This window comes from Coffea arabica, chromosome 6c, assembly GCF_036785885.1.
Source record: "Coffea arabica cultivar ET-39 chromosome 6c, Coffea Arabica ET-39 HiFi, whole genome shotgun sequence".
NCBI lineage: Eukaryota > Viridiplantae > Streptophyta > Magnoliopsida > Gentianales > Rubiaceae > Coffea > Coffea arabica.
The window spans coordinates 60959312-60971988 of record NC_092320.1 but is presented as its reverse complement, the minus strand read 5'-3'; the positions used below and the strand labels follow the sequence as shown (position 1 = coordinate 60971988).

Genomic DNA, 12677 nt, shown 5'->3' with positions numbered 1-12677 from the left:
ACAGTTGCAAAATAATTCCATATTCCAAAAATACCTAGATATCTCTATAAATCAAAGTTTTAAATGTATTAAAATGAGGACATTTCAGTAAATATACCTAAACACGTGCTACCATTAGTTGTACCAAAAATTTTAAAAAAAACTACACAATATTTCATATTCTAAAAAATCTCCTATCTATGGGGTTGAAATTCAAACCTCCCTTTGACCATAACTCATTCATATATAATATAAGGATACTCACCAAATATTTTAAAAGTACTTTTAGCACTTAAAAGTATTTTTTTTAAACTAAAAGTATCGCAACCTCAAACAGGACCTAAATAAAAAAATATATAAAAACTAGTCATAAATCTTGTTGATTCATCATAAAATACAAGAAATAACAATCTTATAGAAAACAATTCAATTTTATGCATTATGGTTTTTTTCCTTAATACTTACATCCTTGGATTCTTCACATCAATCTTTGTCGCATTTGAAAGATTTTCCCTTCATTTTTTCTCTCTCCATTAATTTCCTCTTAAAAGGTTTTATACATTATCGAATTGGGTTCCGAATCCTCTGCAATTATCGATGCAACCGCAGAGGACGGTTAGCAGATCGGCTGATCGAGATCAACCTATCCGAACGTGGGTTGATCTCGATCATTGATCTAAAATTTATTTGAATTTTAAATTATTGGTCACAATCAACCAAAGTTCAAATGGATTGATCTCGGCTCACAACCGTCTTCTGCGGTTGTAGATGCAACCGTAGAGGATCTGCATCCCCTAGATCGTGGGACGAACGTGCAGGGCAAGCTTCCGAAGTCATATTTCATTTTTCCATGCCAGCCATGTTTACCCACCTTTGTACGATCCAACTCGTTCCTTCGCCGGTTCTCTTATAGCTTGTTTGGGAGTTTAGAATAAAAAAAAAAAGAAGAGAAATGATAAGTTAGAAAAGAAAAGAAAGGATTAAAGTTTCTATAAGTTGTTTGGGAGTTTTAAAAAAGAAAAAAAAAAGTAAGTAGTTTTCTTTTGTTTGAGAGTTGAATACAAAGGAAAGGAAAAGATACTTAAACAAATTATTTTATAAATATGCCCTTTCTATAAACAAATGTGAGAGGGATTCATCCAGTATTAAAATGTTTTATATCAGAATTTTAAAGGTAATTTGGTCATATTGAAAAATTTACTTAAACTTCTGTCCATTCCTTTCCTTTCCACCCAATATTGGGCGAAAAGTTTTCCGTTGGACGGAAAGTTTTCCAAAAGATGGAGAACAGTGAAATCTTTCCTAATCTTTTCTTTTCCTTCTCATTTTAACTCCCAAACAACTTTCTCATTTTAACTCGCAAACAATAGAAAAACTTTTTTATTCCTTCAAAACCTTTCTTTTCTTCTCATTTGTCAAACTAGCTATTAATTCTTAAGTCATTTCCAAAGAAGTCAATTGACTCCAATGCTGTGTTTCCACCACAAGGAAACACCAGTAAACTAATTATTGGATCCCTATAAATTCAGCCACAAGTCCACATTTGCTATCACCTGACCTGAAATTCACTAGCTCCTTTCATCTCTTTCCTTCCCTCTAAACTTTCCGACCTTTTTCACCTGCAACATTACAGTCGAAATTCTGAAAACCAACAACCACAAGAAACATGGGTGCACTAATCAATGGCTCCGATTTTGCTTCTGAAGAAATCACCAAATCCCTCGTTGAAGTTGCTCATGATCAACAAGAACCACTAGCAATCCAGGCCCCCATTGTATCATCCTACAATGAACGCATTAGGCCCTTGCTTGACTGCGTAGACAGGCTGCGAAGCCTCAAAGTCATGCAAGAAGGAATCCAGCTTCCAACAATTGTTGTTGTTGGAGATCAATCTTCAGGAAAGTCTAGTGTTCTAGAGTCGCTAGCAGGCATTAGCCTGCCCAGAGGACAAGGGATTTGCACGAGGGTTCCCTTGGTTATGAGGCTGCAAAGTCATCCCAGTCCCCAGCCGGAGCTGAGCTTAGAGTTCAATGGTAGAGTTGTTTCAACCGATGAGGAACATATTGCTGAGGCCATCAGCGATGCAACTGACGAGATCGCCGGCAGAAGTAAGGGGATATCAAATGTTCCCCTGACTTTGACTGTTAAAAAGGATGGTGTCCCTGATCTTACTATGGTGGATTTGCCTGGGATTACTAGAGTTCCAGTTCACGGGCAGCCTGAAGACATCTACGAGCAAATTTCAGCAATCATTATGGAGTATATCAAACCAGAAGAAAGCATAATACTTAACGTTTTATCTGCTAGTGTTGATTTTTCGACTTGCGAATCCATTCGGATGTCCCAAAAGGTGGACAAAACCGGTGAAAGAACTCTAGCAGTTGTCACCAAGGCAGACAAGGCCCCTGAAGGCTTGATGGAGAAGGTAACAGCCGATGATGTGAACATTGGCCTTGGATACGTCTGCGTGAGAAATCGTATTGGCGACGAGTCATACGAGGAAGCTCGAGCTGAAGAAGCTATGCTTTTCCAAACACATCCGCTGCTGTCCAAGATTAACAAGTCAATAGTTGGCATCCCTGTTTTAGCCCAGAAATTGGTGCAAATTCAGGCAACTATAATTTCAAAATGCTTGCCAGATATCGTGAGGAAGATCAATGACAAGCTAGCTGCAAGTGTAGCAGAGCTGAACAAGTTGCCACAAAAGCTGAACTCAGTTCCTGAAGCGGTGACCGCTTTTATGCGTATCATATCTTCAGCCAAAGAGTCGCTGAGGAAAATACTTATCAGAGGGGAATTCGACGAGTATCCAGATGAAAAGGAAATGCATTGTACTGCAAGATTGGCAACGATGCTGAGCAAGTACTCTGACGAATTGCAGTCCATCTCTATCAAAAGCGAACAGAAGCAGAACTTCTTGGAGGAAGAGATTAGCATCCTGGAGGAAGCTAATGGTATAAGCTTACCTAATTTCCTTCCTCGCGCTGCTTTTCTGGCTTTACTGCAAAAAAGGGTCAAGGCCATTTCTGCTGCACCGGCTGAATTTGTGGATAAGTTCTGGGAGTATTTACAAGGGGTGCTGGCCCCTGTCTTGACGAAGCACTCTGACAACTACCCATCAATCCAATCTTCAATCAGGAGAGCTACCCAAAATCTTGTTTGCAAGAAAAGGGAGCAGTCAGTCGATTGGGTACTGCAGATTATAGACATGGAGAAACTCACCGATTATACCTGTGATCCTGAATACTCCGCAACCTGGCATAAACTGATGGCAAGACAGGACACATTCATGGAACTCATTAATGATGATTGGAAGCCAACAAACATGGAGATCGATGGCTTTGGTGCGGTTGAAATCGGGCATCTAAGAAATCATGTGCTGGTTGCACGACAAGCTTTTGATCTGAAAATGAGGATGACTGCTTATTGGAAGATTGTTCTGAGGAGGTTGGTTGATTGCATGGCTCTGCATTTACTCTTCAGCATCCAAAATCTGGTGAACAAAGACATGGAAGCTGAAATGGTGAACGACTTGATGGGACCTTACGGGGGTGGAGTGGAGCGGATGTTGGAGGAATCTCCATCTGTTGCTGATAAACGTTGCAGATTGAACAGAAGCATCAAGCTGCTGAGGGAGTCTAAAGAGACTGTTGCAGTGATAATGGACGGTATCGCTGCTTATGGCGATTAGATTGATCATAAATCATATTAATAAGCATTTTGTTGCTTTGTTGCCTTTTTTCTTTTAATTGTGGTTTCTTGGATTCCCAAGAACTTGAATGGAGTTGTTAGTACTGGCACAATAGAAGCTACTGTATTATGGCATATGCAGAATTAATGTAATTTTCAGTTGGGCAATTTAATACATATTAGTTGATATGGTTAATATAATATGAAGTCGTCTAATTTGTACTGCTGCTTTTAAGGATTACTAGTTTCTGGGGGAAGCCCAAATAGAGCTTGAAATTGTGCAATTACACTCTCTAAATCTGGACTGTATTGGGGACTTGTCATTTGCCTTCACTTATATGTAGTACAAGAGATGCACATAATTCGAGTGACAAGAAGCAGCACACAAGCAGAAAAATCAACAATATTTGACACACTGAAAACTACAAGCAAAACCAAAAGGGCTATTACCATCCAAAAAAGGCTTCAATCCAAGGAAACTTTTATATATTATTGTTACTCGAAATATGAATGATTTGGCGAGCTCACCAAGAAGACCAGTTCCAACTTTGTATTTCTTGGTAGGACAAAAAATCTGCTTTAAACCAACATCCGTATCTGACTTTTGACCATCAAAGGGGGCAATGGCAAACCAAAATCAAAGCCTAGGAACGATTGGAAACCACCTGGAAGAATTGGACGCGGCTCTGGCTGGAGCATGTGAGAGGACTGCTCCTGAACAGTTCATCTGATGACCGTTTGTGCCCCGGATCCTCATTTTTCGTTCAGATGGCATGATAGCAGCTGCAAATTTCTCGGCTTGCTCGTCAAACGAGCTTTAAATCTGACAGAGAAACAAAAAGCAAGTCAACAAAATCTGCGACCGGTACGACGCTTCAGCAAATCTAAAGAGAAGGCTGTGCAAGCAAGATCATGGACTTGGAGCATCCAAAAGGCTAGCAACATATATATATATACTAGCTTGGATCTGGCCGTGCTACGCACTGGCCTATCCACTGATAATTTTCGCTGTTTATTTAATCCTTCATTTTTGTCCTATGCAAAATCCAGATAATTTTGAGGGGGTTGATAATATATCTGTGGATTTGATATGCTAATTGTGTTTAAAAGACAGAGAGATAAATAATATTTAGAACAGTGGTAAAGATTATATAAACAAAATCATTCACTTTTGACAGCACATGTGCTTTAAGACTGGATCTTCGTACATATAAGCACTTGCAATTAAGGTTCATGATCTATGCAGGTGCAAGATAACAAACTGAACTATTAATAGCAGCACATGTGCTTTAAGACTGGATCTTCATACATATAAGCACTTGCAATTAAGTTTCATGATCTATGCAGGTGCAAGATAACAAACTGAACTATTAATAGCTATCTCATGATCCCTTATTTGTCAAGGACTGAAGCAGTTTCAAAGAAAGTATCGAAGCAATGGACCTAATCATTTAGCTAGCTAACAAAAGATTTAATAAAAGTAACATAATTAAAGCAGTTTAGGCCTACTTGCCCTTAAGCTTCTTTGATGGACTTATCTTCAATATTCTCAGGCGGATTGCTATCTTCTGGACCTTCTTTGGTACACTGCTCAGAAATATTGGATGGCTCTTTGGATAGTGTTTCTACTGGTGTAGCTTCATTTTCAGGTAGCCCTTTTGGAAAATCAAGGCTCCTATTTAATCCTCTGCTCCAATATGCATCATTTTTCGTGGAAAAATTGCCTCCAGCAATTTCTTCAAACACCAACTTAGTGGTTGGTGTGAATTTTTCTTCCTTTGTTTGTTGTTGTTGTTTTTTTTTTTTTTTGATGTCTTGCTGAGGAAGTGCCCACTGCAGAAGAAACTTCGGTGCGAGCTAGAAATGTTACAGTAACAGATCATCTGTAGTGTAAGCTTTGGACACAATAGTTTTAATTTGTCGCTGGTCTTAAAAGTGAGTTTCATAAGCCTTGAGAAAGTAGACAATTATATATTTCTTCAAGGAACCATTAAGTTCAGTGTCTACTTCAAAGTGCTGTAGCAAAAATTATTTTTTGAGTTGTAGTCAGCTGTTGTTATCTTTTTTGTTATGCATGGATATAAAATAGAAAGTTATCACTTACACTTTCTTGTGCCAGTTTATGCTGAAATGAAGTGAATAGAATCATTTTTTCTGCACCTTCTCTAGATATAGTGCAATTGATTGTTCCCGAATCATCAGTTAAAATGATGAGAATTCGAGCCCTCAAATTCAACAATAGAAATTAACATCAATTTAAATGCAGAAAGAGGATTAAATTGTAATTAAAGAGCATGAATTGGTAACTTTACCTCATATCAACTTCACTTTGTTGCTTGCAAGAAGGACAACAGATATTCCAATCAATGTTTGCATTCACTATTCTATTTAGAGTATCCAAAGGCAAGTTTCCCAGTTGCTTGAAGCCAAGCTGTTTTTTTCTGAATCAAGTAGATATGAAAGATATCTGAAGCAAAAATCACAGTTAACAGTAAAAATGGCAAGATCATAATCGTACCTAAGTTTTTCATCCTTTACTCAATATGACGAAAGAAAGAACCAACATCTAAAGGGTTTCTCCTTTCCTTCTCCCTTTTGTATACATGGTAGGTTTTAGAAACCGTACCATAGATCACTAAAAATTGTTTTCTAAAAGAAAACATTACTTCGTAACAGGAAAAAAGGAAGAATTCGCTGGTAAATTCAAACCAAGTACAATCCCTAAAAGAAGCTGATTCTTGGGGCAAATGCAATCACGTGCATGTGGAGGGTTTTTGTGGTTCTAACCAAGAGAAAGTACAATGCTTTGTTCAGAAAATTGGTAGAACAGTGGCATCTTTTGCAGGTTCATATTCAGCTATTCGAGCGGAAGAAACGGAGAAGAAGAGACTTTTAGTGAGAGGCCTAAAACTGACCCATATGTTTAGATCAATCGACAAACAGTATCAAACTATTTGCATCGAAACAGAAAAATAAGAAGGAAATATTTTCAAACATACAAAAATAGCCCTAAATAGTTAGTAACTATTCAAACAACCACCTTTCACAAAAGGACGCAATTGACTTTTAACACTTATTAAAACATAAACAAAGTTAAAAAATAAATATATTTAATCCATTATTACCAATTGACCCTTAAATAGTAAGCTACTATTGGAATTCTCAATTGTAAGACCAAGTCCCAAATAGACATTTACCATTCTTTAAGATCCAAATGAATAAAACAAAGTTTCTTCCTCCAATAAGAGCTTGACACTTGGCATTCAATGGACAACTCAAGTTGTTCTCTTATCTAGTAGGTAGATATATATATACACACACGCACACACTAGGTTGGTCTTCCTGTGCCTTGGTGCCTGTGAATTGTGTTTTGTTGCATGTATTAGAAAAAAATTTGAGGATCAATTGAATAGTAAAATAAAATATTTGAAACAAGGGATAATTGCAGAAACCTCCCCTGAGATTTCTAACACTTGCACTGATCTTCCCTGTAGTTTGAAAAATTGCACTGACCTCCCCTAAACTTACTAATCCTTTGCGAATTCAGTCCAAACGATTAAAATATTATTTTAGGGAGTGAAATTAGAATTTTGTACCAGATTTACCCTTTGTGCTTACATGTGCTTATATAAAGTACTTTTACTTACAAACATTGATATATTTATCATAAATTAAATGTTTGAAAGTAAAATATCCATAAAGAGTCGGTACTTTTAATGGGTAATGCGTATTTGTCCATAAACTACACCCCTTAAAGTTTATTAATTGTTAATTGATTTGTAGTACTTTGTCATTCATTGGACATGTAGCACAAAGGGCAAATCTGGTACAAAATTCTAATTTCACTCCCTAAAACAATATTTAATCATTTGGACTGAATTTGCAAAGGATTAGTAAGTTCAGGGGAGGTCAGTGCAATTTTTTAAACCATAGGGGAGGTCAGTGCAAGTATCAGAAACCTCAGGGGAGGTTTCTGCAACTATCCCTTGAAAGAATTGAGGAGCAAAATTGAATAGCTTAAAGGCTTACAAAATTTTAAACATCTCTTTATTTCATTTTAGTTCTTTGAATTTTTAATAGTATTATTAAATTTGTCTTTTAATGTTGCATAAAGTGTTTCTGGATTTTAATATTGATAAAGTTTTTCCACATGGAAGTTCCGAAAATAATGGTTTGAAGTTGCTAAGACAATAAGTGTTTGAGAGTGAACTAAGCAAAAGTTGAAAAGTTGGAATGTTTACTACAACTTCCATGATATAGAGGCAAATCCTCATGCGATTGTCTTAACAATTGAGGTAGCTTACCTGTTGAAAATGGCAGTCATGAACCTGAGGTAGCTTATCTGATTCGTCAGTAATAAATTTGAGAGCCTCTGTTCCCTTAGTTACTTGAGCTGTAATGTAATTATAAATTGAAAGGTCAAGGTAAGTAATGGTATATTTAGTTAAATTAGAAGCCATGCATAAAGTAAAAGCAGTGAAATTGAAAGCCTAATCATATGTTAAGAACCTTTTTTCCTCATAACCTTTTTATTTTGAGATCTTGTAGAGCGTTACCGGGCGGTACATTTAGTTGTAACAAAAATCATATTAGTTAAAAGAAAGTTATTCGTACAGAACTACATTTAGCTGTAAGATCAATGAGATTTGTTAAAAGGAACTCAGAATAGGTGTATAATAAACCTTTAACGGAAATATCACTACTGTCATTGACATTTTGCTGTCTCTCATCATTCAGAGAATGCACTACAGCAATTCCTATAAGAGTACAAATGAATGTATTTGAGGCAATATTTTAAAACAATTGCTAAAGTAACATTGGCTAACAGTACCAACAATGAATGTGTTCATGGCAAACCTGGTGTACTTTGTATTGCATCTGAAAGATAATTATAACAATTGTTGCAGATTGGAGATTGGCTTGCTAGATAAGAGTAGTTACTAAGTAATGACACTTAGAAGATAGAAACAGAGTGTTATATAGTTAGGCAAATGAACTTGAATTTTGCAGTGTATTGGATTGCAAGGCATGATGGAGACATTGCAGTTTTGAAGAAGAACCTAGAGAAGATAAACATAAGCAAATCAAATTCATAGCGAAGAAGTATGGGCTTTAAGCAGGTAAGATATGGTATATTAATTGAAAGTAATATGACTTTGCTCATGTAGTGAAGAGTCAAAAAAAGAAATGTTGAGATGTCCTTTAGACTGCTCAGGAATGGTTGCAATAACCACAAGTTAAATAAGTATATAATCATTCATCTGATTGTTATGCAATGGCTAAGTACACTTACGAACTGCTTATAAAAACTATACAGTGTGAGGATGCTCACCTCGGTCATCCCGAGTGGCCGAGGTGAACTCACCTCGTCCCTCATCAGAGCTCATCCGTGTCCCGGGCATCACCCCTGAACTCGGCCTCGGCCGTTTCCCTAGCCTACTGTGTAGCCGACCTCGGCACCCCCACCTCAGCTGCACGCTGATGATGTCAAACCACCTGACATCACCCAGGACCAGTGCTTTATCTGAAAAGCACTGGAGGCACTTAATGGCACCTGCACAATACTCCCCGTCATCATGCTCAGGCAGCTACAGTGTCAGAGTCAGACCTCCTGACACGGGACAGAGCCGTAATGACCAGAGGGTGGGTCCCACCAGCATAAGCCCTCCGCTCTGTCCTCTACTCTCCCTCTATAAATACCCCAGATACACTCCCAACAAAAAAACAACACACTGTTCATTTGCTTATACTCTTATTATTCTCGTTCTCATACTAACTTGATCGTCGGAGTGATCTCAGGGGAGAAGCCCCGCCACTCACTTCGGACACCGAGATTCACTTCGGACACAGGAGTTCACCTTACTTCATCTCAGAGAGGATTGATCCAGGTCGGTCTAGTTACCAACCGAAAATCACCTCCTCAATTGGCGCCGTCTGTGGGAACGAGACTACTATTACTAAAATGAGATCCACGCGCTCCAGAAGTGGTCGAGTTCCCTCAACTGGGGCTGGGCAGACCTCGGGAGCCCAGCAAGATCGCATTTCCGAAGAGCAAGGGTCCCCGAGGACCCAGCCTAACAACGAGGAGGCCATCGCCAAGATGGCCGAGTTCGTATCACACAACCCTACCATTTTTGAGGAACTAGGAAGGTATCTCAAAAGACAGGGGAAAGAAAAGGCCGAGTCTTCCAAGAGGAGGCCGACGAAGTCCCCTGAGGTACCGTCAGGTGAAGACTCCGATGAGGGGCGTCTCTCTCGGAGTACCTCCAGGCGTGCCTCCTCCAAGGCGACCTCTAAAATTGCCTCCATCTCCCTGGCGTTTTCTCGAGAACTCCTAGGGAAACGGGCCGAGGACCCACCTCGGCGCTCCGGAGGCTTAGCTTCTGACTACATGAGGGCTCCGCCCTTTACTGATGACATCAATGGGGAGATGGTTCCCCCGAACTTCAAACTCCCAAACTTGCACACTTATGACGGCCGAGGTGACCCCGAGGATCACCTCCGCGCCTTCATCTCCGCCTTCCGACTATACTGCGTCCCCGACGCCGTGATATGCCGGGCTTTCCCCATCTTCCTATATGGGACTGCCCACAAGTGGTTCTGGAATTTAGAGCCGGGGAGTATTTCCTCCCTGGATGAACTGATAGACCGGTTCATCCACCGCTTCGTGTCGTCCCGACCGATAACCAAGACTTCAGCATACCTCTTGAACCTGCAACAGGGTCAGGGCGAGTCACTTCGCTCGTATGCCCAGAGGTTCAACGAGAAGAATGTGCAGATACCTGATCAGAATGAGCAGGTAACTATTGCCGCCTTCACCAACGGATTAGTAGCTGGGATCTTCAACACCGAGATCCATCGGAAATACCCCCGTACACTTCGGAAACTCTGGGAAAGAGTAGACCAGGGAATCCGAAGTGAGGATGTAAACCGCATGAAGCGAGAAGCCCAAGCATCTCGTACGGGACAAGATCCCCGGAGGAGGAAAGACACAGGCCGAAGTGAACCCGGCCCCAGTGGCACTTCAACCCAACCCCGAGACCGCCGGAGTGTTTTCGACCGGATCGTGAAGGGGAGGTCGTCCACCTCGGACGCCGAACTGACCCCTCTCAATTCTAGCCGGTCTCATGTTTTGGCAGTGATGAGGCAAAACCACCTCGGCCGAACACCTCCTGAGATCCCGGGGAGGAGGGATCGGAGGAACTCCAATCTCTACTGTGCCTACCACCGAGACGTTGGGCACGAGACTGAAGATTGCAACGATCTGAAGCGAGAGATCGAAAACCTAATCCGACAAGGATACCTGAAGCAGTTCATCCGCAAAGATGGAAGCTTCAACCGAAGTGCCTCCCACCGGGAGAGCCGAGATCCTCGCCGAGAGGACCGGCACGACACCAAGCTTAATTGCCGAGGTCCCGAGGACCATAAGGGGAATCAGAGGCCTCCACGCGACGGATCGCCGGGCTACGGCCCAAACATTGCCGGGGTGATCAACACCATCTCAGGTGGCCCAACGGGAGGAGACAGCCAGAACTCCCGGAAGCGGACCTACCGCCAAGCCGGTATGGATGTGGCCGAGCCGAGTTCGAGGCTGTCCGAGGTGATAACCTATGGTCCCCGCGACCCTGTCCCCGCTGCCTCCAGCAATCACGGGGGCCTCGTGGTTGAGGTCCTCACAAACAATTACATAGTCAAAAATGTCTACGTTGACCCCGGAAGCTCGGTAGACGTCATGTACTACCGGACCTTCGAGAGTTTGAAGTTGACCCGGGAGCAACTCACTCCGGTCAGAACTCCCCTTGTCGGCTTCGGGGGACACGTCGTCCAACCGGAGGGCATGGTGAATTTAATGGTGACTATCGGGCGTCATCCCCGTTGCCGAACTGTGCCTGTCAGTTTTGCGGTGGTCAAAGCGGACTCTCCTTACAACATGCTGATAGGCCGGCCCACGCTCAACGTCTTAAGAGCTGTATATTCCACCTACCACCTGAGCTTCAAGTTTCCGACGCCAGAGGGGGTGGCCGAGGTGAGCAGCGACGTGGGCGCCGCCCGAGAATGCTAACTCGCCACCATCCAAGCTGCAGTCGGACCTCAGCCCCCGCCGAGGTCAGAAGAAAAGAGGCCGGCTGTCCTCTCCATAGACTGCATCGACCCTAAAAAGGCAGGAGAGCCCAACAGGCTTGAGCCTGGGGATGAGGTGGAACAAGTGATCTTGGATGAAGCCAAACCTGACCAAGTGGTCCAAGTAAGGGCCGGACTCCCCTCACCCCTGAAAGAAGAAATGATCTCCTTGATCAAGGACCACCGAGACATCTTCGCGTGGTCCGCAGATGAAGTGGTCGGAGTGCCACCCGAGCTTATGACTCACCGACTTAACGTTAACCCACAGGCCCGACCTGTGCGGCAGAAACGAAGGCACTTCGGCCCCGAACGCAGCAAGGCCATATCCAGTTATGGTAAAAAAGGACACTGGTGGATGGAGAATGTGTGTAGACTTCACCGACCTCAACAAGGCCTGCCCCAAAGATTGCTATCCTCTGCCTAGGATAGACGCCCTCGTCGACTCGGCGATGGGGTATGAGATCCTCTGCTTCCTAGATGCCTTCAAAGGGTATCATCAAATGGGAATGAGTGAAGAGGATCAAGAGAAAACGGCGTTCTACACCGACCAAGGTGTTTATTGCTACACCACAATGCCCTTCGGGCTAAAAAACGCCGGGGCGACCTACCAAAGGCTGATCAACCGACTCTTCAAAAATCAGATCGGCCGCAATGTGGAGGCCTATGTGGATGACATCCTCGTCAAAAGTCTCGCCACTTCATCCTTCCTGTCAGACTTGAGGGAAGTCTTTGGTGTCCTGCGAGACTCGAGGATGAACCTGAATCCCAAGAAGTGCGTCTTCGGCGTCACTTCGGGAAAATTCCTGGGATATCTGGTTTTCCAACAGGGAATCGAGGCCAACCCCGACAAGGTCAGGGCCATTCAGGACATGTCCCCACCTCGGAAC

General features: G+C 42.1%; 2 protein-coding genes across 2 annotated transcripts; both read left to right on the top strand.

Moving 5' to 3' along the window:
* The first annotated feature begins 1537 nt into the window (after nt 1-1537).
* LOC113692324 (dynamin-related protein 4C-like) lies at nt 1538-3870 on the top strand. Its single transcript, XM_027210717.2, has one exon. The coding sequence runs from the start codon at nt 1646-1648 to the stop codon at nt 3668-3670; it is 2025 nt and encodes a 674-aa protein (XP_027066518.1). The 5' UTR covers nt 1538-1645; the 3' UTR covers nt 3671-3870.
* Nucleotides 3871-9769: 5899 nt separating this feature from the next.
* Nucleotides 9770-11731, top strand: LOC113693407 (uncharacterized). Its single transcript, XM_027211954.2, has one exon. It carries the CDS (start codon nt 9770-9772, stop codon nt 11729-11731), a length of 1962 nt encoding a protein of 653 aa, XP_027067755.2.
* The last annotated feature ends 946 nt before the right edge of the window (nt 11732-12677 follow it).

Excerpts from the sequence above, each read along its gene's own strand:
- LOC113692324 (XM_027210717.2), top strand. The coding sequence starts at position 1,646 with ATGGGTGCACTAATCAATGGCTCCGATTTTGCTTCTGAAGAAATCACC.
- LOC113693407 (XM_027211954.2), top strand. The coding sequence starts at position 9,770 with ATGGCCGAGTTCGTATCACACAACCCTACCATTTTTGAGGAACTAGGA.